Source organism: Anolis sagrei, chromosome 1 (genome assembly GCF_037176765.1).
Source record: "Anolis sagrei isolate rAnoSag1 chromosome 1, rAnoSag1.mat, whole genome shotgun sequence".
Taxonomy (NCBI): Eukaryota; Metazoa; Chordata; class Lepidosauria; order Squamata; family Dactyloidae; genus Anolis; species Anolis sagrei.
Genome location: NC_090021.1, coordinates 228,177,090 through 228,202,992, shown reverse-complemented (window position 1 = coordinate 228,202,992; position 25,903 = coordinate 228,177,090). Strand labels below are relative to the sequence as shown.

At 40.0% G+C, this 25,903-nt stretch overlaps 1 protein-coding gene across 16 annotated transcripts in view; it reads left to right on the top strand.

Moving 5' to 3' along the window:
• The window catches only part of TNS1 (tensin 1), a 354,414-nt gene that overhangs the window by 203,310 nt on the left and 125,201 nt on the right, over positions 1 to 25,903 (top strand). For 15 of the 16 annotated variants that reach the window (XM_060773722.2, XM_060773736.2, XM_060773781.2 and 12 more), the window contains one exon: positions 15,669 to 15,707. In XM_060773722.2, coding sequence (XP_060629705.2) covers positions 15,669 to 15,707 — 39 coding nt within the window. Of the gene's footprint in view, positions 1 to 6,953; positions 6,975 to 15,668; positions 15,708 to 25,903 lie in introns of those variants that run through there. The other variant, XM_067473724.1, reaches the window with a different exon arrangement.

The following is a 25,903-nucleotide window of genomic DNA, read 5'->3' as shown; positions in this document are numbered from 1 at the left end:
GAGTGGTTCACCATAATTTTCGCACAGGACAATTAGGACAGCTTATTGTGGACAGGCTACAAACTGTGGACACATGGTGAACCAATTACTTTTGGACCATGATAGGTTGACCATATACCAAAAAAGTTAACTTCTTTGTATAGACAAAATGCAATTGCTCTGGTGCTATTTCAGGTTGGCATATTATATACATTCAGCGCTCCACATTCTATGGATAATGCAGAATAACCGGAAGAAATTGCCAACAGAGCCACACTGGAGGACCTAGAGATTACTAGAAATAACATTTTCAATCAAATCTGTGAATAATCAAATTTGCAAAAGTCAAAACCGCAAATGTGGAGGAACAAATGTATATTAAACTGGGTGCAACCTTCTCCATGTAGATATAATAATAATAATAATAATAATAATAATAATAATAATAATTTATTTGTATACCACTCAATATCCCTGAGGGGACACAGGATGGTTTCCAACAAGGTAAAACATTGTGATTACCAGCATAAAAACATACAGAGTAAACATTATAAAATGAAACAAAAACATAATACTATAAACAATCAAACATATTTTAAATTAAAGCCAGTTCAGTACTAATTACTATTGGCCAATTTGGTTACCAATCCCCAGATTCCAAAGTGGCCCTCAATAGCTAACGAGAGGGCTGGGCTATCAGTAACTGACATAACTGTCTATTTTGAGTGAAAAATGTCCTGAAACTATTGGTATGAGTGGATAAGGTGTAAGCATGGTCCTGCCTGATGGTCATGGTGGGACCTGGAATTATTTATTCCTAAGGCCTATTGCACCATTATAACAGGGTTGAGCCAATGGAGAAACAATGGTCAGTGATGTGGGAAAAGTGCAGAACAGGACCTTGACTAGTGACCAGGGTAGTGCCTGGGGCTATTCATTTCTAGGGCCTGCTATTTTTTTTTTTTTTGTCGTGTCAGGGCAACCAGTCAATTATATTACATTTCTAACAGAACAAAGCAAAGCAAAGCTGGTAGCTATAATAGAGCTGGACTAGAGTTGGTTCAATGAAGTGGGGGGGGGGGGGAAGTGAGTAGGGTACAGAGTGGAGACCTCATTGTTGGTCGGATAGGGCCTGGGGCTAATAATTTCCAAAACATCTCCAAAAGATGAATATCTTCTTGCATTTCTCAATATTATCTTTGCTGGCGAGGAATGTCCATGATCTGGTGCTCTTTTACCATATTCAGTAATAGAACTATAATTGTTCTTTAACTGCTAGACCTCCATCCTATGAAATCCTATCAGTTTGCAGTTCAGGGAAGATCATTTTGTATTCTCAGGCACAGAGTTCTAGTGCCTCACCCAGGATTCCATAAGATGTTTCTATGGCAGTTAAAATGGAGCCATAGCACTAGAACTGTGTAGTTGCAAGGGTTCCTGGTAGGCCACACAACTCCAACCCATTTATTAGGCAGAACCTTTGCTCCCTAGATTACTGCACAACTCATTTTAGCCATATACCATAAATATATGGGAAATAGTAGTACCAAACAAGGAAATATGAGGCGCATAAGACTTTTGTCCTGATGTAAACCTTTGTTTGAACTGTACCACCCATGCAAAGCCCATTAATCTCATGTTCTTTCTTTTTTTGGATCACAGTACAAGAGCGAGTAGCCATACACTGATTCCATCCAAACATTTACACCCAAAATCCCCTTCTTGGAAGTAGTTGTAAAAAGTGATTTAAGGAAGAAAGGGAGCAATTCAGGGGAATGCACATCTATGTCCTATTGAAATAAATAAGATTAAAATACTTAAACTACATCCTTACTATCCACTGCATTCACTGGGATTTCAGTGTCTTTCTCCAGAATCCTTATTTACACAACAAGCCGAGACATTTTGGTTTATAATACAGACCATAAGTCAGGTACATCTCCACATGGCCAGTTAAGATGGAACCTGCAGTGATTTTTAGTATTAATTAGCGCATAGCATAATCTCCCCCTCTCTCTTTTTGTCATAGAATCATAGAGTTGGAAACAACCTCTTGGGCCATTCAATCCAACCCCCTGCCAAGAAGCAGGAAATCGCATTTAAAGCACTCCTGACAGATGGCCATCCAGCCTCTGCTCAAAAGCCTCCAAAGAAGGAGACCCCACCAAACTCCAGGGCAGGAGGTTCCACTACTGAACATCTCTCACATTTAGAAAGTTCTTCCTAATGTTCAGGTGGAATCCCCTTTCCTGTAGTTTCAAGCCATTGTTTCACGTCCTAGTCTCCAGGGCAGCAGAAAACAAGCTTGTTTCCTCCTCCCCATGACTTCCCTCCACATATTTATATATGGCCGTCATGTGTCTCTCAGCCTTCTCTTCTTCAGGCTAAACATGCCCAGTTTTTTAAGCTGCTCCTCATAGGGCATGTTGTCCAGACTCTTGATCATTTAGTTGCCCTCCCTGGACACATTCCAGCTTGTCGATATCTCCCTTAAATTGTGATGCCTAGAATTGGAGACAGTATTCTAGGTGTGGTCAGACCAAGGTAGGTTAGAAAGGTAGCACAACTTCCCTGGATCTAGACATATACTCCTATTTATACAGGCCAAAATCCCATTGACTTTTTTAGCTGCCGCATCACACTGTTGGCTCATGTTTAATTTGTTGTACATGAGGACTCCAAGATCTTTTTCACATGTACTGCTGTCGAGCCAGGCATCCTCCAGTCTGTATCTTTGCATTTCGTTTTTTTCTGCCTAAGTGGAGTATCTTAATTTGTCCTAGTTGCACTTCATTTTGTTAGTTTAGGCCCATCTCTCTAATCTGTTAAAATCATTTTGAATTTTGCTTCTGTCTTCTGGGGTATTGGCTATCTCTCCCAGAATGCCATTGGCAGCATTCAATAGATTATATTGATTGGAGGATTCTGAGTGATATAGTTCAAGTAACTTTTCAAAATGCTGTCCTTGTTTATGTGGATGTGCACACAAGGCATTCTGAAGGCATCTGGTTGATCATTGTAGGAAACAGGACAGAATAGTGAACTAGATAGACATCTGTTCAATTCTTTGCCAATGTGAGTGTGGATGGTTGGCTTTGCTCAGCTTGAGTCAACACACAAAGCACCTAACCTTACAATCTCAGTTATCACTTCTTTCATAGGGAAGTGGATATGTCTAAAGAGGAAATGTTTCTGTGTAAGAAAGAATCCAGGTCCCTCTTCCTTCTGTACTTATTTAAACCAGAGAGGTAACCACCGAATAATGAGTGTGCATGTGTCTGTTTGTTAATGATTGTAACCATAACGAAAAAGAAGAAAAGGTAAGAAAAGAACATCTCACAATCTAATCAAAATGTAAGTGCCTTCTCCACTTAGAAGTAGTGTTTTTGGCAGATATTGTAGGTGTTCTCTTTGCATCTTGTCTGAAAGCAGAGTTCAAAATGTTACATTTGGGGACTAGAAATCCCAGAATCTATCAGCTATAATTCCCTCCTTAAACCCAGAGCAGGGAGGTTGTCGTACTCCCCAAAAGTACATCTTTTAGACTGGAGGGCAAAAGTCCAGTGACTAGGGGATATATGTTCTTGCACAATTCTAAGAAAATGTTTTCTCATTGCAGAGCACCTCAAAGGCAGCGTGTAAACTATTTTCATATGTTTGCGTTCCTTTAAAGAATCAGTCTGCAACGGAGGCTTTCCAGAATCTTGTTTTCATAGCCTTTCCTTGCACCATTGCCAGAACCCATTTGAAAACATGGAGGCCAGGCTTTCCTCACACTCTGTCCAGTCCGAGGCTCTACATGAAGCACTTCTCAGCAAACAAACAAGTGGCCTTTGCCATACCCTGTTCCAGCTGTGTGATCACTCCCAGTGCCTTCTCAGCTAAACAACTTCAAACAGTCAGGTGATGGCATTATCCAGTGATCCTCAGGAGCAATATTTCCTTTGCACTTTCCTCCTCTTCCCCTCCCAAAACAAAACAGGGAATAGAAATCTATATAAGGGAAGGAATCAGCAGCTCAGAACAAATGGAACACAGCTGAGATTGGCTTTTCCAGGAATGGTGCAGAGGAGGGCAAGAGGTACGGATAGCTTGATGGATGAGAATGGGCTGCACTTCCAAACCAGATGAGTAACGCCACAATCTCTCAGCCCCATAATGCTCTGCCTCCCTGTGCAGCATTTTGGCAGATTATATGTTTGGAACCACACACAGCCCTGCTTTCCATCAGTTCTGCGTAGCTCTCCCTCCCCAAGCACAGCATCTTTCAGGGCTTTATAAGGTGCTAGAAATCTTTGAGGTGGGTATTGGTGCTGGGCGCTTGAGTCAGAATGACTGATCTTGCTTTGGTACAAATGCAGCTTTGGAATGCTTGGTGTTTGTCTTTGGTGCATAAATGTTAAACAGGGACTAGTAACATGTGTGAAGTGCATATGTCAAGCTTGGGAAAAGTGAAACTTGGCCTTAAGTCAGTTACGAACATCTCTCATTCATCAAGTGCTTCAAGCCACAAGAACAGAGACACTGTTTTTCCCAGTATAGTGAAGGGAGATGAAACAAAGGCTAGCACAATTCATCCTGCAGTATTAAAACATAGTCCCCCACTGGCCAGTGGTTGTCAGCCTTAAGATAATTTGGCTGTGCTTCCTGGGGATTCCGGGAGTTGAAGTCCAAATCACCAGGAGGACTGGTGACTTGGACTGAGCTTTAAACCAGTTACAAGAGTCTTAATACTGATTCCCAGATTTTTTGGTACTTTCTTATTTAGCTGCTGGTGGTGGTTGTTGTTGCTTTCAAGTTGATTCTGACCTCTAACAACCCTAAAGCAAACCTTTCACAGGTTTTTCTTGGTAATATTTGTTCAGAGGAGGGTTGTCTTTAACTTCCTATACATCTGAGAGGGTGTGGCTTATCAAAAGACAGTCACTGGGTCCCCATGGTTTATTGGGGATTCAAACTGTAGCATCCCAAATCATAGTCCAATACTGAAATCACTACACCATGTTGGGTCTCTTTCCCTTTGGTATTAAGGGAGAAATCAATAGATACCCCTTCAGAAGTCCAGAAATCAGTCTAAATCAAAAAGGATAAGAAAACAAGGCTTGTGTTGCCTATTAGGTAAAAATCATTATTGGACTTTAATAAAAGTGAATGGAGTTTCATTGCATGCTGATGATGAGAGTATGATGGTGCCACTGAACATATTGCGTTTACGCCAGCTGACTATCTGCTGAGGTCCACAAATATACCTAATTCAATTAGAATTGGTAAATAAGGCAGTAGTCAATAAGGCATATGTGGTAAATTTAGCACTGACTATGACATTTTACACAGTAGCTGATAGAAATGTGTTGTTTTTGCTGCCACCCTTGTTATTTACTGATTAATATCAACTTTTCTACATTTATGGAGAACTGAGCTGAAACAGGATTATGAGGTCTGGTTGTTCATTGCCCTCCCAAAAGTAAAGTATTACAAGTAACACCATCATTTACAGAGCACGGTATGACCTTCTTGGGTGTTAAAGTGAAATTCTTCCAAGTCCTCATCAGTTGTAGGATTCCATTGTTAGTCCAGTTCATTTTCCTCCACAGAAGTGGACATGCCATCTTGTATTTCCCTTAAATAGAAATACGATTTTGAGAACATGACATACTTGAGTGCAAAAATGTCTGTGACATTTTGGCTGTTTCTTTTTCCCCTCCCTCCTTTCCATCATCATCTTTCCCTATCTCCCCCCACCCCACACCAACAGCAAACAATTCTCCTTAAGTATGCCCATTGATTAACCCAGCCAGAAATAGTATGCATGTAACTGGAAAAGAAAATTCCAATTGACCATGCTAGATGAGATATTAAGCCAGATGATAATTGCAATTATTCTGAGTTTACCTGACTATGAAGTGGCATCACCTGCCTACTGGAAAAAAATCACTTTGGTCTAGGACAGAATACTTGTTTTGGTCTTCCTAATTCCCTTCTCCACAATATCCAGTGCCACTTTGTGTAACGGCATCTTTATTTGGACTCAATATGCCAATCTGTCTGTCACTTCTCTTGCTGCACAATTTCACTTCTCCAGTCCTGGAATATGAGCCTGGTGTGCTATCAACACTGCTTTGTCTCTGGCTTGCAAACTGATGGATTCCATGTGCACAGCAGCTTTCATGCTGGGCCAGCAGTCAGAAGTGCTGCAGACACAGAATAGCTTTGGTGAAGTACAGATTACGGGGAGCTTTTATTTGAAGATTTAGTGGGGCCCGTAATGAGATAGGCAAATCCAGAAAAAACAGTAAGCAGATGGTTTAGGAAAGGTCATGAGCAAAGTGAGCTCCCATCCCTTTATAGCCCAGCAACAGGCTACAACACTCTCTTGCTTGCTGCAGGGGATAGGGGCAGGAGCAGCGTCTTCATGGATATCCTCGGACTGGGCTACTCGGATGATGATCACTGGATAAGTGCTGGTCCTTGAGTTGCCCTTGTCCATTAGTCCCTGGTAGATTTTAGGAAAGAAAGAAACTGTTGTAGTGAATGGGCACAAATAAGGTGCCAGTCACCCATAATTGCTGAATCCCAACTTCAGATTGTTTCTTAATTCCCTGCCCTTGGAGGGAGACTATCTTGAGTTCATTTATTTGAATGGTCCAGAGAGAGCTATCCAAGATCATGATCCTTGGATTCATTTGGACTTTCTCAGTGAATGGAGAACAAAATGGTAGAAATCTCAGAAGATTTACCTGTCAGCCAATGCTCTACCAGGATAAGTTAGGTTAATGCTCACTAAAGGGCATGTAGACAGGGCTGCTCAAAACCATTTTTCTATTTAAGGGAGATACAAGATGGCATGCCCACTTCTGTGGAGGAAAATGAGCTGGACTAACAATGGAATCCTACTTTAACAACTGAAGAGGATTTGAAAAAAATTCACTTTAACAACCAAGAAGGTCATACCATGCTCTGTAAATGATGGTGTTACTTGTAATACTTTTGAGAAGGTAATGTAGAGCCAACAACATTTATTTTCTAAAATAGTGCAATGAGTGGAAAATCACTCCTTTCCATTTGTGAAAGCAAATATTTATTTACTGTAAATACTGTATTCACTAAGTTTGCTTGTTATGTATGAGGGATGGAAAGACTATGGGTAGCATTTTAGGTCTTTTTTTAAGTTGTGATATTCTTTATTTTTCAGGATGGATTACCTATTCCAGAAAAAAATTGAAATAAATAACGTTAACTTATTGAAGTATCTCATTTGATCTTCCAGAATCTCAAAAAATTAAAATATACAGAATAAAGGTGACACCGTGAAAGTTTTTTTTTTGATCTTGTTGTATTTTGCTGTGTTGCCGACATGACTGGCCCTTTAATTCTTAGGGATTCAAGTTGCAGTAGTGCCTTGCTTCGCAGACAGAAGGAATACCTTGGAGAAACTTTTTAAATATAAGGGGTAATGGATCTTTGCTCCCCCTCCCCAGATGTTTTGGACTTCAAATGCCCAAAGCCTAAGCCATCATGGCCAATATAAAGCTATTATGTCTGGTTTAGTCCCCACATCTATGCAGAACTAAAGACTCTCCACCTCTGCTATACATAAAACAGGGTTCAGACCTCTTTGTCTTGTTTTGTTGCATTTAAATGGACAGGTGGATGGATATTTACAATATCTTCTATACTTTGGATTTTCTTCTAGTGCCAGCCATCATTTCCACCTTGGTAATTTATTTCAGCAGTGTTCACTTTGAGCTCTTTACTAACATCTGAACAGATTCTGTTTTCCAGTTCCATATGGCATATGTGACATTTGTGTGCCAGCTCCAAGTACCAGAAAGGATTTGTTGAACCTTAAATGTATTACAGCACAAAACAGAAGTGTCATGACTCTACAGATAGTTAGGAAGAGACACTTAAGTAGCAAACACAGAGGCAAAGGTACAACATAGACATAATCAAATTCCTGTTTGGGGGATCTTCTAAACTGATGTTGATGTGATATTTCAGTCAAAGACAGGAAAAATGGAGTGGGAGTAAAGTCCTTAAAAAGCAGTCATTACATATACTACATTCCCTCATAGACAAATTCCAAGCTTTTCTTGTGTCTGTGGTTATAGTTTATGCTTGAGTGGCTTACGTTGTGCTTTTTACAATGATTATTACCAAAACCTCAATCCTGATATGAACTGGATTCCTGTTCTACCCCCCCCCCCCCACCCAACACACTTTTTTGGGCCTAAATGGCAGTTTCACATATGAAAACTGGGATATCTCTGGTCAAACAACATCAGAATGTGATCAAAATGGTAAAAGTTATTACTGAGGAAGAACGGACAAACTGGTTGGACTGGATGGCCCATGAGGTCTCTTCCAACTCTTTGATTCTATGATTCTATGAAAGAGACTGCAGCAGTTTTCTTTTACCTGATCTTAAAAGGAAGGACAAAAGTCAATTCCTCTTCTCTTTTTCTCCTGCTGAGTTGAGTATAAACTATATTTTCCCTTTAAACTCAGTTTGTGGCAGTTGAATTTAGTTAAGGTCAAATGGGGCAAAGTGAGAAGAAAAGAAAAATCAGGATATTTTAATGTGGGAATGTGTATTTTTAAAAAATCTCAATTGGGAAAGCTTAAGAGAACATTTCCATATATTTCAACAATTTTCACATTTTTGTACTTTGCTATAAAATTATTCATTGAAGTTTCTGTAGGTGCAGCCTCCTGCTATACAAACTTTTGTGCAAAATGCATTGTTTTTACTGTTACTGTGGTTAGTGTTGGGGAGAAGAGATGGTCCTTTGCTCTCAAAAAGAAAGCGTGTAGCAGATGACACCATCTATTGATGGGCTACCTCACTATGTTGATAATTTGTTTTCTTGTCTTGGAGAAGAAAATTTGTGAATAGTCTTTCCATCCCAATGCAGGTGTTTGCTACAGGAACTCAAGAGGGTGCTATGGAAATATTGGTCTTCTCTGTGCAATTGCCTGGAGATGCTGTGTAAACATAATCTCTTCGTCGAGCCAAAATCTCTCCCTGCTTGTAACTCACAAGTGGGTCCAAGCAGAACATTCCTTGCGCTTTGTGGATCAGGGCCAGCCCTGAAGGCTAGGAGAAGGCCCTTTTATGGTAGCATTTCTCCATTAGAAATCAAAAAAAGAAAGAAGCCACATCCACTCAACCCATAACAAAACAGAGGAGAGAACGCAAACACAGACCCTGGAATGTGTGCAGTGCCGGCCAAAGAACAGTAATCTTGAAGGGTACCCTTGGGTGGGAAGGTAGATCAAATAATTAGGGATAGGAAAACCTCTTCCCTGCCCGGGGAAAGATGATAATGCAGGAATGTGCGTCTGAAAGGGCAGGGTACAACACGCAAAGGGGAGAATAAACATTTTCTTACGAGCTTTGTTTGTTCACTTGGTAAATTAACGGAGACGTTGAGGGTGTGTGTGAGCAGCAAATAGTTTTAGAAAGTCAAAAGAAGGGAAACACATCTGTCTTGTATTTTCAGGGCTATTAGATAGTTATCTATGGCCAGTATTTCTAATCTTCACTGCAGCTTGGACTGAAGTACTGAGGTAAATTATGTGCCCCAAAATCTGGTACCCAAAAAAACTGTCTCTACTTTTATGCTCTTCACTTGGTTTTATGGGCTACTCCAATTGCCAAATGGCCCCAAAGAACCTTGTTGTATCCCAGAGAAACTGTTTATCAAATTTAACAGACCCATCCAACTTTGCTGTACCAGTAAGTCAGTGGTGGCATCCCACTGGGTATGTAATCCACAATAGACAGTCCCTTATGAGGTAAATCAGAATGTTTTGGTATTTTTCAGTCACTGTAAAAAAAACATGGGAATTCGTAAGCATTTGTGTGTGTGATTATCACATCACAGTTTCAAGAGTTGGCACCACTTTAAATCCTGTGGCTGCCTCCTGCAGAATTCTGGCTTTTAGTTCGGTGAGGTCTAGTACCTTTCTGGCTGCGAATGTTAAATTGCAAATCCCAGGATTCAATAGGAAGCTGCCTTAGAATGTAAAATGGGATAACAGCTCTTTAATAGTGTAGTGTGATAATCCACCGTCACCTATTGACTTCTCACAACTTCATGAAATTCATAGTAATTTACTAGGCAAGGAATAGTCAGAGGTGGTTTTGCTACCCCCCCCCCCCCCCCGAAATATATATTAGATTTCTGATCTGCCTTGCATGATTGTTGCCTTGAAATTTTTCTTCATCATATTTGAATATTTCTTATTGATGAAATATTCATAAACTGTTGTTTCTCTCTATTTGACATCTGTGAAAGTTTGAGAATATTAATATCAATATTTGAAACTGAACAATACTAGCACATTTAGTTAAAACCTTAATAGATATTATCTGGAAATTTAAAACAATCGAGTTGAAAATGGCATGCTTTTGTGTATTTACTTGGAAATAAGTTGCACAGAGCATATAGGGATTTCTCAGTAAACATGAATACATTTGTTCTGCCTAAGCTTGCCAGGAGCACACAGTTCTAGTAGGAGACATAGCTGGTAAATCAGTGTGAGTCAATATGCTGGAGACCTCACAGTGGGATCCAGGTTACAACCCTACATCAGGAAAATGGGGAGAGCACCTCCAAATGTCCAGGCATGTGCATCAGTGAACAGGAGCAATTTGAAACTGGTTTCCTTGTGGATCAAAAGGTCCTCTCAGCCCACTTCTTCCCCTGATAACTTATGTGGCATCCCCCTTCCCACATTTTGCTAGATAATTATGATTACAAATATATTCATGTGGACCTAAATATCATTTCTTTGCTGGCCTTCTCCATATCCATCTTTTTTATAATTCCTCCCCATCCTCATACTTCTCTCTCAACCTCCCTCCATCTGAGTGGCTTCTAGCCCCAGTATCACATCACTTCTACACAGTGGACTTGAGGAAGGAGAGAGAAAAGGGATCCCCCCCCCCGAGCCCTTTTTACTGCCCTTCTCCATCCGAATCTGAGGCCAGATGGAGTCAGATCTTATGAAGGTCGTATGAAGCAGCAAAGAAACCTGTGTGGTATTGTCAACAGTAATTATGATGGAGCAGACCAAATGAAACAGTGAAGAGGACTAAATTGGATTTGAAAGGGAAAATTTCCAGACACTCTCTACAGGAGGCTTCTTTTGCATTGGACAGTATTTTGACAGATAATAGTGCATTTTCCCTTGTGGTATTTTTTCCACAGGTGGAATACCTTTACTTGTTGCATAACTGTTAAAGTTGTTAAAGAGATAGCTTGCTGCCTGGAGCAAGAAGATGAATCTCCTTACAAAGAACAGACTGCCAGGTGTAGTTATTAGCAATTCAGATTGAGGTATAGGATGGATCCTAAACCCATGGGAATCTTGATTAGAAAGATGCAAAATATGAGATAAGGATTCTCTTGTCCTGAGCTTCCTATGGCCCATTGTAGCCTTTTCCCCATATTAGGAAATTTTGTAGCATACTCAGCATTGCAAAGTGTATGGTTCTGCTGAACATGACAGCTCTCAGCTAGTGGATCTTCAGGGTGAGAGGTACTATTGCGTTCTCTTAATCCAAGTACAACAGTGTTAAGAAATAGGTAATGCTGGAAGAGAGGATTGAGTGGCACAGTGCCATATAGTAGTTGTATCAATATTTCTGGCTCCACAATTTTTTTGCCTCTCTATTCTTCCTCACTTGTCCACATCTTCTCTGAACGCAGCAAGGACTTCAATTCCTATTTCTTTTTTCTAACAGTTACTTCTTTGTTTTGGGGTTTCCAAAATGTTAGTCCCTTGCTGTAAAAACAAAAGGGCTTCATGACGCCTTAAAGACCAGCTGATTTATAATAACCATTTAAATAGGTTCCATAGAAATGTATGCTATGATAAATGTTGTTACTTATATCAAGGTTATCTTAGTTGCTTGTACCAGAGTTGTGTTTTGGCTCAGCAATAGAAACCAGAAGCTTCAGCTGAGTTTTGGTTGCTTCTTCTCTTCATTGGTCTTCATTCGTAGTTATTGCATTCCTTGCACGATTTCTGCAGAACTAATTTCAAGAAAAGCCAGTTTCATTTTGCCAGCTTTGCTGTGCTTTCATGAAAATTATACTAGGGTATTTCTGGAGAAAGTACAGAAAATCCTTCACTGTTTGGGGATATTTTAGTTGTTGTTTGGTAAAGTGATTGCATAACTTGACAGAGAGACAAAGAGTGAAACATCGTCATGTTGAATGCTGAGACTCAATTTTCTCAGCCAATTTTTTTGTCACAATCCCCCTATCAACCAGAAAATTATACACTGGGTCAACAGTTCAGTTTGCAGAAATTTCTTGGAGAAACTTCCTGGTGAGAAAAGCATAGCTTATGTTGGAAGGGTGAAGACATGGGAAAATGCTAATTTTTATAAACAGAGACAAGCGAGATCAGATTCACATCCCAACTGGTGGCTTCTTGTTGAACCAACTAGTTCTAGAGTGTTGCTTGTGGTCTTGCTCAGATGTTTGTTTGAAGGCGTAGATCAAAAATATCAATTCCAAAGGCATCCTACCCAGAAAATGAACTTGCTTCTTTCTCTTAAAGCTGGAATTAAGCATACAATACCCTTCAAAATCCAAAGTGTTTTTTGTTTTCTCTGAAAACCTCAAGGTGTTGATGCCCTCTACTGTTTGGAAACCAATACTGTAACTAGCTCACTCTTCTGTTTGCAATAGTGTAGATTCATAGGCATCTTGTTTGAGAAAAGGATGAAAAAATAGAATTAACTGGTAAATAACAGTGGTAACCCACTTCATCACACTAAAGAAAAAAAATCCACTTAAAATCTGATTTCTACCTTCTACAGAATTCTGGGGTTTGTAATTTAAAGGCTCCTTCCTAAACTACAAACCCCAGAATTCTGCAGGAGGTGATAATGGGAGAAACTGCCTGAATCTGGTGTTTATTTGGCACCCTTTTTGTTCTTCCGCAAATATTCTGTAATGTGGCAGCTTAATTTAGTGGATATGAGGTTCCTCTTTGTTTGTGACCACACTTCTTGAGTTTATGATGGCTTTTACAAGAGCATGATGGTCCCTCTGTCCCCACTCCCTGTCAAGGGCGCATGTTATGGGGGATCAAACAGCTTTATGAGGATGCTCTTTTAGTTAGCTTACTGCGTGGCCATGAGCAAGTCACTCGGGAAGTATCATGTATTGAAAATATAGGGAAGCATTTTGTGCACTGTGTATAAAAGATAGTAATGATAATGCCACAGCATCTAGAGTCTTAGAGTTATTCTCCCCCTCTTCCTCCTTTTGCAAACAACTGTCCCCCTCAATCTTAAATCCCTGGTTGTCTAAAGTAGAGCTCCGAAAAGATACTTCCTTTGCTAGCTGAGTGATTCTGGGAATAATCATCTCAAAAAGTAGATTTTCCATACCCTGATCTAGAAACATAACCAATTGCTTCTATGGAAAGAGGATGAATACAGAAGCACCCATGTAAACTATATTTTAAATGTGATCCTGAAAGATGATAGGGTTGGTGTCAGGTTCATTCACTGACTTTGAAATAACCCATTGAGAACCTGGATAATAAACAGATTTTGGAGACATGCCACTCTGATGCTCTTAGGTTTCGCTTACTTGTTTTCTATGGTCAGAGTGAAAGACTCCCACGTTTTGTAGCCATGGTAAAATTAAGGGCTTTTTTTTTTCATATTTTGGTTTATTTCATGCAGCAACCATGGTTGTATGAGTTTGTCTCTTCAAAATATCACAGGCCAGTCATGATTGGTCTGTTGTTTCAGAGCAGTACTATGGACTGAACTGCCAACTCTCTTCTTAAATGCTGTCCTGAGGACATCTCCATTATATTTATGTGATCCCTTCTTCACAGTTGCTCTGTGGTTTTTAGTGCTGCAGGGTGTAGTGCAACGTCTAGATGGAAATCAGTGTAATATTTTCAATCCAGATTTGGGGTATTGGGACTTTACGAAATAGCCTTCATTGTCTATTTTCTATGCAAGGACTAAGAAACAATAATCTCCTACTCAGAAATATAGTGCCTTAATTCTAAAGTATCTCCTGATTTCTATAGCCTGATGTTGTTTTGCTTTCTCTAAAGGCTTTGATTACAAACGTGTTCAGCCATAGTTACAATACTGACTCATGGTTTGGACATTTATAAGCAACAGATGTGCAAAGATGGACAATGGGATTGACAGGCGGAATTTTAATGTATTTAAACATATTTACCATGCCTTATTATGTAGTCTTTATAAGGTGGCTTATAACTTAATATAGTATGACCCTCGTATCCAGGGGAATGCTTCCCAGACTTCGATGGATATACAAACACAGATTGAAATGGTCTTCTTACCCAAGAATAATACAGTAACACTGAAGAACCTAGAAAGTGTCTAGAGATGATGTATTTTGTTATATGTGAATAGATGAATCTGTAAATACCAGTTCTATGGATACAGCATCATGCTGTTATAAAAATAAAAGCGATGTGGTAAAATGCAGAATTAAACATTAGTAAAAACAGCAAGAAATCAGCTTATTTAAGAAAGGGATAGGTGAAACAAATGGGTTTTCATGGTCACTCTGAAAATGACCTGCAAAGTGGTTTATTGAGGTTGTAGGAGAGGGAATTGTAGAGATTTGAGCCCATCAAGAAAATGCTTTTCCATTTCCCCCTGATGCCTAAAATCTAATATACTTGCTCTTTTAACTCTTGGGAAGAGGATAACCTGCAGCTTAGCCGAAGGAAAAGCTAAGACACGGAATGTACTGATATTTAGAGAAACTAACTGTTTGGGTTTATAAAGCTTTAGAGGAATTGTGTTCAGAAACCATCCAACCTATTGCTCTCCTTGACTCATTGTTTATTGATTCACTACCCAGACCTTGTGTAGAATTGGATATTTCTTTAAATGGAATCAGTTGGTCTTATTGTTTGTTTTTACCAGTTTGCAAAACAAACAAACCCCAAAGCAAGAGCCAGTGCACAATTACATTCACAACTGCTATGGCCATGCTTCCCTTAAACCAGCTACCTGTTCAGCCACCTTTCCTCCAGAAAATGTGGCATGTCTTCATTGCTCTCCTCTCTTCTCTGACATTCTGAAACAGGCTAGTGATAAGAGATTTCACATGTGAAGTGTTTCTTCTGGAACACAACTTGGTGCAGGTTCTTACAGGGGGTCTTGAAATCTCTATATACTTTGGATCCTTTCCCAAGCCACCGCTTAGAGATCTGGTTAAATTCTCAGTTACACAACAAGAAGGGAACATTTTTCTAGTACAATTTTCTTTTTGTGTCAGGAGTGACTTGAGAAACTGCAAGTTGCTTCAGGTGTGAGAGAATTGTCTGTGTGCAAGGAGGTTGCCCAGGGGACGCCTGGATGTTTGATGTTTTACCATCCTGTGGGAGGCTTCTCTCATCTCCCTGCACAGGAGAGCTAGAGCTGATAGACGGGAGCTCACCCCACTCCCCGGATTCAAACTGCCAACCTGTCGGTCAGCAAGTTCAGCCAGCACAAGGCTTTAACCCATTGTGTCATGGGGGGCTCCTCTAGTACAGTTTTACATGGGGAGGTGGGGTTCGTTACATTGCACAGAAAATGCTCAAATAGTTTTTCTTTTCCTATATTATTTGACTTCTCATAATAACCCTAACGTTTGGTCTCTTTTGTATTTTTCTTTTAGGCTGCCACGCCTTGTATGCCTGCTGGCAATAATGAACTGGTAAGTAAACTGATGCTGCCTTTCTTTGCTTTTTGTCTTTTTCTGTACCCTATTGTCGCTATCTTAACAAGGGGATGGGGAATTTGAAGAGTAGACTGCCAAAAGCTGGACTGCTGGAAGGCTTACAGGGTCACAATGGATTGGAGTAAGATGTGTCTCAGGGATCCAACACAAGAGACAAAAAGAACCAGAGTTCAAGAGTTAAAAGGGGCACCAGCTTTTTGAAAAACACATGTACAGTACCTGCACTACATCAGATACATATTCTTGATGCTGTTTGGATTTACACTCCCCAAAGGAGCTGAAAAAGGGGAAAATAGATGCTATGAGGAAACAATGCAATAAAGGGAATAATAGGATCTAAGAGTTGGAAGACAACACAAGGGACATCCAGTCCAATCCCATTCTGCCATTCAGGAACTCAGAATCAAAGCACTCCTGACAGATGGAATCCCTTTCCTTCATAAGAAAAGAAGAGAAGGGCAAAGTGGGAACTTTTCATGTATGTTTCAGTTATACATAGTTGTACTCCTGTGTAACCAATCTTAAGGATCAGTTGCACGCTTGTTTTAAAATGTGTAACTTTCACTCTCCAACAGGAGGTAATTCTGTGTGATCTCTCTTGAGCATCTAGATCATTGTTTCCCAATCTGACATTCTTCACTTGTGCTAATTCCCTGGCTCTCTAAAAGCAATACTATTTATAATCCAAGATTTTCAGAAGAAGCTGATTTTTTTTTTTGAAGTCTGTGGTGTATTATGAGTTATTTGAATATTGCATTAGTTCTATTAAATCTTTCTGTCCATCCTTTTGATCATGAAGCAATCTAGTTTTCATCTGCATTGTTTGCTTTAATTAACATGTTAGCTTTGGTAAACATAGTAAAAAATACTATATCAATTTCCAGACATCCAGACACTCATACCGGCTTTTCAGACAGGGTAATAAGAAAACCATGGGACCCATCTGTATACTATATAGCCTTTGTTTATTATTGTACTTCTTTTCAGCATGTGTATTCAGCCCTTCAGTCTGAAGGATTCAAAATTAAAGGATAAAAAATTAAAAGGACAATAAACCCAGCAATAAAACAGTGGGTGATGTTAAAAATTTAAAACAGAGGCATACTAATTCTGGTTTCCTATAGGGGCTAACAGGGGATGCATCTACATTGTAGAATTAATGCAGTTTGACACCACTTTAACTGCTAGGCTCAATGCTATGGAATCTTGGGATTTGTAGTCTGGGGAGGTAACATTATTCTTTGACAGAGAAGCTGAAGACCTTGTAAAAGTACAAGTCCCTTGAGTCCATAGTATTGAGTTGTAGCAGTTCAAGCTGTTTCAAGCTGTATTTATTCTACAATATAGATGTCCCCATGCTCTGTGCTTGATTTGTCCCTTCACTTTCTACACCACCGTCAGTGCTTTGAACTTGATCTGTTTAGGGCAGGGCTAGGCAGCTTCAATCCCTGGTCTGAATTCAGTCCTGTACGCATCCCAACTTGACCTTAGGGTGATTTCCCAAGTGGCCACACCTAGTTTTACACAATCATTTTGATTTATGCTTCTCCTAAGGCCCACCACTGGAATGCAACCTCTCAAAATATCTCTGAACTTGGGTTTATTCCTTGGTCTGAAGGTTTTTGCCATACTGAAAACCGGAGTTTTACTGATAATTTAGAAAAGGGTATTTCAGCAGGCGTTGCTTCTCATATAAGCAGGTAACCAGCAGCACCTGCTGAAATTCCCTTTTCTGTACTATCACTGTAGCTCTCTTCAGTTTTGCTCTGGCAACACTGACTTAGGTCACCTTAGTTTAGAATCAAACCTCAATGCTCCAATCCTTGTGGCTGGGGATGAGGGTGAAGGGCAAGATACCCATACAGACATGAATTATAGAGCTAGAGGGATGAAAGGCTATTAATCCCCCTCCCTCAAAGACAATAACAAAATAATGGAACCTAACTTTATGAACCTAACACAGTCTCTTCCTCCCCTAGAATATTTGTTCAAGACTGGAGCTTTTTAAAGAATAAAAAATAATCCAGTGTAATTGAAGTCTCATGCTGTGATCTCATGATGGCCCAATGATCTCTTGGAGATTGCAAGCAAGCCTGTAGCTGAGATGAGGTTTGGTTAATAGTTCAAACCTCCTGGCCCTGAATTTTTTCAGGTTAAAAAAATGTGATTTACTCTCTGCTTCATATGGAAAAATGCTGCACTCAAAGAGCTCAGGCGGTGTTATATTTCAGTGTCGATGTGGACTTTTGTGAAGAGGTGGCTGCCAAGGTAGTGGAAATGGTCAACATTTTCTAATGTTACACCATTAAGCTGTATTTCTGGCATTGCAGAGGTATTGCCTGGTGCATGCTGAAAGACGACATTTTCTTGATATTCAGTGAGAGGCTAAGCTTTTTGTATGCTTCTGCAAAGGTGTTTAGAGTGGCTTGTAGGTTTTCTTCTGAATGAGCACAGACTACATTATCATCAGCATATTGAAGTTCTCTAACAGATGTTGTTGTGACCTTGGTTTTGGCTTTCAGTGTGCTGCGGTTAATTAGCTTGCCATCTATCCAATAGATGATTTCCACATTAGTGGGTAGCTTCCCATCAACAAGGTGCAGCATCATAGTGATGAAGATGGAGAATAAAGTTGGGGGAATGACACCTCCTTGTTTGACACCTGATTCACTTTGGGAGCAATTTCTATCTAAGACTTTTTTCATCATGGAGGAACTGCAGGCTGATCATAAATTTGCCAGGGACTCCAATTTTTGGATGATGGTCCAGAGAGCACTGCAATTCACCATGTTGAATGCCTTTGCAAGATCAATAAATACACGTATGGAGGTTAATTTTATTCCCTGCATTTTTTGGAGCTGTCGTGCACTGTTCCTCTGGAGGGGTGGAAGCCATTCTGAGATTCTGGGAGGATGTCTTCTGAAGGCGATTTGCAAGGATTCTTGCGAGGATTTTCCCAGCGGAGGTTAGAAGGGAGATAGTTTCCACTGTCTGTTCTGTCCTCCTGTTTGAAAAGGATGAAGATGGTGGCATCCTTGAAGTCTTATGGGATTTCTTGGTAACCCACACTTTTTCAATGAGCTGGTGAAGTTGTTGTATCAGCTCAGATCCACCCTCTTTAAAGATTTCATCAGGGATCCCATCAGGTCTGCTGGCTTTGTTATTTTTTAGTTGACTGATGGCTTTGCTTACTTTCCCCAAAATAGGCAGTGCTCTAAGCTCATTCCTGGCTTGTTTTTGCAGGATCTGCAAGGAAACCTCTTTGGTCACATTGGAGCTGTGGTTAAGGAGGTTATGGTTGTGCTTTTTCCAACTTAGTGCAATTGATGTTTTAACCTTCAGAAATTTGGTTCCATCTGATGAATTTAGTGGGTGTATGCCATGATTAGTTGGGCCATAGATGACCTTAGTGGCATTAAAAAAAATCCCAGTGCGTCATGGACTGCAAAGTGTTGGATGTCTTGACACTTTTTTGTCCACCAAATGTTTTTGTGTCCTCTGGTCCTTCTTTGGATCTCAGCTTTTGCACTGGTATAGATCTTTTTCTTAGCAGCGCAGTAGGTGTCTCTCTGCCATGTTTGGAAGGCTTTTCTTTTCTTATGAATTAACTGTTGGATCTTATTATCATTTTCATCAAACCAGTCTTGATGTTCCTTAGTTTGGTATCCAGTTGAGTTCATTCTTCAGTTTATTCCAGTGTTCCCCAACATTTTCAGGGTGTTCTATGAGTAGATGATCATTGAGTGTTGTTTGGAGAAGAGCTCGTTTGGTGGGCTCTTGAAAGGCTTGAGTTTTCATTTTACACCTTCTCTTACTTCCTTGGAGTCTGCATTTGGGGGAGATTTTGATGGCCATCATGGATTGAATTAACCTTTGGTCTTTCCAGCAGTCATCAGTGTTCTTGTGAGAAGCATATCATGGCAGTTTCTGGTACATACAATGACATAGTCTAAGAAGTGCCAGTGCTTTGACCAGAGGTGCTTCCATGATGTCTTGAGCTTATTTCTCTTGTGGAAGAGTGTGTTGGTGATGACATGGTTGTATTCTGGACATTTGGTGAGAAGCAGGGGATGGATAATGGGTGATATACATCTAAGGAATGTATAAAGTGTCATACAAGGTAAATTTACTTTTGGAATAATGTATATCAAGATAAGACTTTTATGGCAAAAGTTTGTTAATTGATGAGATTTATCAACTAAAGTAATTTTTAAAAAGAAACAGAATGCTATTTGGGTTGCTGTTTCCAACCCCATCTTTACCTGTGGTCCCTAGCCACAGGTCGAACTCTGGCCTGGCTCTTGCATTAAAATGACACTCCCATTAAAAACTTGGAGGCAGGACTGCCTGCCTGCTAGCTTCCTTGTATTTTCATGTTTTTGGTTTTGTCCATCTCAGTATGCTTTGCTAGGTGTATCTTCGCTTAAAATCTATGAATCTATTGGCATCAATGTTTTACTCACCACAATAGCCTATTTACAACCCAGATGTTGAAAAATTCTGGAATTGCTTGAAGGTTTGCATATTTTTATGGAAATAAACTTGGTCCTGAAGAAAATATTTCCAGCATACATTTTGGGTTTCATTTTGGTTTTTTGAAAAAATACATTTTCTATTTTTTCTACGAGATAGTGAGTGTAAGGATCATCCAAATTTGCTGGTGCCTTTTACCTACATGTATGATTGGGCCAAACCTTAGAAGCATGTTTTAAACTATACTACTATTCTCCAGAGATGTCATCCAAGGAACTAAGTTTTCCCAGTTTTGCCCTAGTTGTACAACTTTGTACAACTGTGGCCTCAAACATGTGCATGGAGAAGAAGTGTATTGGGAGAGTCAGACCAGTTCCCCCCCCCCCCCAGTGAATTATAGAGAGAGAAATGTGTGTGTGTGTGTGTGTGTGGCAAGGGGGTGGGGAAGGTGTCCTCATCCTCCCTATCCATGCTGGTTAAGATCACAGATCCTGTACCCTTTTCTCTGCTTCTCAGCACAATGCGGACAAATCTGAAGGAAAGACACTGCCTGGAAGAATGTGAAAGTATGTTTTCTCTATTTGTTAGATTTTGAGTCTTTTTGTTCGAATGGCATCTCTGTGGTTTATGCTTAAGGAGTCTTGATTAATGTCATTGCCAGAGGTGTGTTCTTGTAAGAGGGCTTTAGTCCTGTGACATGCCTAGGTAACAGGTTTTAACATTGAACTATCAAGGCCTGATATAGTCCTGGCTCAACAATGCTACCAGTCCTATTCTTCCTCCTGCTCCTCCTCCTCCTCCTATTTATTTATACCCAGCTTTATCTCTCTCAAAGGAAACTCAGAACAATTAAACCAAACAAAAATCAGTGTCATGCTTTCTTGCCTTCTATGATAACATTGCTACCTTTGAGGAACAGTGATAAGGCATTTATACACACTGAACTAAATAAGTAGTTGCCATCTGACATTTTCGTTATTTCTGCACCTTGATTACTCTTACCATTTTTCCAGATGTCCCATTTTGGCATTTAATGCTCATCTTTCAATTTTTTTCAGATGCATATTAAATGCCCCATTTTTTCTTGCCTCCTCAAACATTTACCCTTTACCTGGGCTGCTTACAGTTGCTGAAAACAATATTCAAAATACAAAGATAGTTTGTACACAATCAACTTTAGCTAGGCTGGGGAGGGACGGAGTTGGGGGAAAGCAAACTACATCCTCTCTTAGTTTGTACATTCTTCCTTGTTAATAATCTTTACTATTTTGACTGCACTCTGAAACTGCTTGGCCACATGTGTCTTGATTTTCATCTGTGAAATGTTGGAGGATATGCATTATTTAGACACAATTAGCCTCTTTTTTGTTGTGTTTTGTTCTGTTTTCATGTAAGTTGTGTCCAGTCTTCAAGGGCAGATTATTCTGGCAGATTCTCTCATTCCAACATCTGGAAGGGTGGGGTTAGCTGAGCAAAATCACTAAATTGGTTTGTAACTCTTGCACATGAAAACCACCCACATGCTGGTCCAATCATATTGTGAGCCCCAGTCCGGCTCTGCCAAGTCTGACTAAACCGAGAGTTTTTTTGCTTTGGAAACCATGTCCTTGGCTCACCCAGCTGATGAGTGGTGGGTAGTGGGTGGGAGGAGGTTGGCCTGGGGACTGTGCTTGAGCAGCTGTGCAAAAAGGCTATTTGCATAGACCGAAGGCAGCAATATCTGTTGTAACTTTTTAAAAAAGACATTTGAAGCCAACATAAAAATACATTACAGAAATCTTCCTACTTGGGATTACACTTTCCATTCAGCAAATAAAAATTCTTTTGTCCTTATATTTAAAACTGAGGGGATTTTCTTTAACTTAGGGATGAGTCACTGTAATAGATCTGGGGTCAATGTTAGGGCTCTGTGATTGTCTAGGAGCCATACTGACTACCAAAACTGCCCCCCCCCAAAGGAAGACAAAACTCAAATTTATCAGAAGTCCACTTCTGAGTTTGAAAAAATCCAGGTATATTAGGATGTTATGTAGTGTGTTGTGGGCGAGAGCCCTGTCTTTTTTTTAAAAAAAAGGAATTGCTCTTCCAGAAGGCTTTTTTACCCTTCTTTAGATCACAAAAAGGGGTAGTCCAGGTTGTCAGGAGAGATTGGAGACTAGCAGTATAACACTGGGGATGCACCACTTCAGTTTTACCAAGAGCTGCAGGTGAAAATTGTGGATTTGGTTGGACTGCCAATTTATGTCAAGTCATCAAAATTCTAGTCAGAAGAAGGTTCCAAATTTACAACCTGTGCAAAGAATGAGTCACTTCTCTTGCATTCTTCCCACTTTTAGAATGGGTCTCCTGCAGCCAGGTTGGCCTGTGGGGATGCATTTTTTTCTCTTGGATGTTTTCTTCGAAGTGCTCCTAATTGACTTCCAGCCCAACACAAGGGTGGCGATAAATTGCAAATGGTTTTTAGTGGCCAATCACTTTCTTCTCTGGAAAATTATGAACAGAATATGATAGCAAGGACCACCCTATTTTATTTGGTAGCATTCCCCCCCCCCTCCCCAATGTAGTAATAGTTTAAGGTCAGCTGCTTCTGTGCAGTAATAATGCTCCTCTTAGCAGCAGTGGGGAAATATAACTGGTGGTAGTGTTCAACAGCAACAAGTTCCTATCTCATTAGTCCCTGCTTGCAATGTGAACTATAGAATTAGATTTGTTTTGCCACATTTCTGTTTGTATAGACATAGTGGATACTTATCTCAGAACTGTACAATTATGTTGGACAGATAAAAGTATGGAACAGATAAAAATGCCAATTATTTTGAAGTTATGTTCTGATAAATCTAGATATGTGTCCCTTTATTCTTTGATTGACATATCAAGCTCTGGAGAGTTCCAAAGGTTCTGTGAACCTTTGCCAACAGCAACTTCCTTGGGTAACGTACTTGCTGCCACAGAAAGTGTCATCATTCTGGGCTATTCCATGATTCATCCTTATGTCCAGGCACACAGCCAAGTTAGCCTTTACAGCAGGTCTTGCCAAAGTACCTAAAGTAGCCTCTGCCAAGTCACATCCATCTGTTCTGTGCCCCTTCCAATCCAGTTGTTTCTCCCTGAGCCCAAGAGGGCATTTTCATTTTCTGTTTTTCTGTGCCTTGTTACCAGTTGCTCTGCAAAAATATTGTTATCACAAGTGGTCTGCTTTTTATTATCTCAGCACACAGATTAATCTCTGTGCACACACTGGCATATTTGGATGGTAAGTGTATAAGATGTGGCTCCCCAAGAAAGTTTCCTAGTGTGGAACTTTATCTGGGAAAGGCACATGGCCTAGCCACTTTGGGACCGTTATTGTGGGTTTGTAAAGGAAACTGCAGAGCATGTCAGGAACCTGCCATCTCCTGAAGTGTTGCCCAAGACAGCAATGTCACCCAAGCATTGCCTGCTTTGCACCCTAGGGCAGGAAGCATGGCTATGGTAGGTAGCCATGAGCACAGTTACTAGCAGAAAATGTATAACTCGGTCCTTCCAATCTGCTTCATAATTCAAAAGTCAGGTGAAATAAACCCATAAATGAATTGTAGTTCCCAGATGTTTTTGGGCTACAACTCTTAGGATGCCTCATCATTGACCATACTGGCTAGTCCTAATGGAGTTGAAGCCCAGTAGCATCATGCTCCTCAACCTTGCTCTAAAACATTTGTCAGGGACCATCAGTAGCATATGCTTGTTTGTTCCCCTTTTTATCCTCCAATATTGCACTGGTCACAATAACCTGGTTGTCCATTGTCACCTTCCAATTTGCTTAAATATTCCAGTATTACACAGAGCTATGATGAGAGGGCCTTGATGAATCTTTGATTTATCATGTTACTCTGAATGGCACAGACCATAAATGTTCTTCTCTTCAGAGGCAGATATGTGTCCTGCAAGGGAGGCAAAACATTAAATCATGTTGTGTCTATCTATGGATTAAATGACCCATCTGAGGCATTCCTGAAGGTATAGATTGAAATACTTTTTAGGCATACATATCATGCTAAGGTTATAGATCTTGCCACTCATCTTTCAGTCCCGTATCATTTATAGGCTCACCTCTGTCCAAGTCTGTTTATCATTTCCATGCTGTTTTCGCAGGATGCTTTAAGTCTTTGTCTTGCTTTGCCTTCATAACAATGTTTGCTTCCTTTTTTCCTTTACTCTTTCTGTTGCTGCTATTTAATATATCAGTGTGGATAAAGTGTCAATAAGCTCATAACCTTACTGAGTGAACTGCATTGGGGACTGACATAAAATGTACACAGACAAAAGCTGGTAGTTCTATTAGGCAGAGTGAAGAGACATCCTCAATAAGCAGATGCTGGAGGGAGTGCTGAGAGGGAAAATTCCACCAGCTGTTCTCCTCAGGGCCCCTAGCTATTCGTCCCTCTTGTAGGCCAAAGCTATCTGTCCCACATCTCGTAAACTAGGCTCCACCTAGTTTATTTATTTATGTATTTATGTATTTATGTATTTATTTATTTATTTATTTATTATATTTGTAGATTGCCTTTCTCAGCCCTAAGGCAGCTTACAGAATTGTCAGCAATTTGATGCCATACATTCAAAAAAATAGAATTAAAACATTCAGCATAATACTATAAAAACCATTAAAAACAAATAATCACCAGTGTTGTGCTGTTAAACTCATTGTCCAGTAGCCATTCCATGTTCATTCTTCATAGTTTCATAAAGATTTATTATGCTGCATTTCCAAAAGCTTGTTCAAATGCCAAGTTTTTACTCTTTTTTGGAAGGTCAGGAGGGAAGGGGCTGATCTAATATCCCTAGGGAGAGAGTTCCACTGTCAACTGCTAGTACCAAAGTCAACTCCAATCTGCTTCTTTAGTTGGAATTGGGAGAGGTACCACAGCAATCCCTGGGTTCAAGATGGCCAACAGGTAGGATTTGTGTTGTGGCCAGAAACCTCTGTGACACAAAGAGTGGGAGGAGATGGTTTGGGTGGCCCTCCAGTGGCGCCAATCTACTTTCGGTACTGCCAGGAAGTCAGGACTCTCTCCCACCTCAGCAGTTTCTGAGAGAGTGCCTATGTGATTCATACCAGCTGATTTAGCATACACCACACTGGTTTAGCCCAGGATTTTTGGATCAGTGTAGATCTGCCCTACTACACAATTAAGTGTATCTAAAACACAAACTTGAAAAGAAAAAGGAAGGTTCATATAAATAGGCAGACATTATTTTCAGTTGTGCTACTATATTAAAGAGAGAATTAAGTGAAAATGCACCTGAAGGGGAAAGAAGGTGAATGATTTGGTCAGCTATCCCTGAAATCTCTTTAGAAATAAATGATGCTAAATGTCTTTTCAAAAGTCTAAATGGAACCCATCTTGAAGGGAGAGAATCATTCAGACTGAACCCCAAAAGAGAAAAGACACTTGTAGTAATCAGTAATTTTTTCAAGGTCTGGGATTACTACTTGTACTTGCAAATTGTTGGGGAAAATGTGTAGACCGTTTCAGCCAAACACTGTGATTCAGGCTACTGGCATCTGCAACTACTCCCAGTTTTTGTGTTCAGCCCCACTTATGCCAAACTCATATGTCAACATTTGCAAAATGAAGTGTGAAATATTGCAAATAAAAATATGAATTCTTTTCTCATGGCATTTACTATTTGCACTTGCAAATGGAACTGTTAAAAGG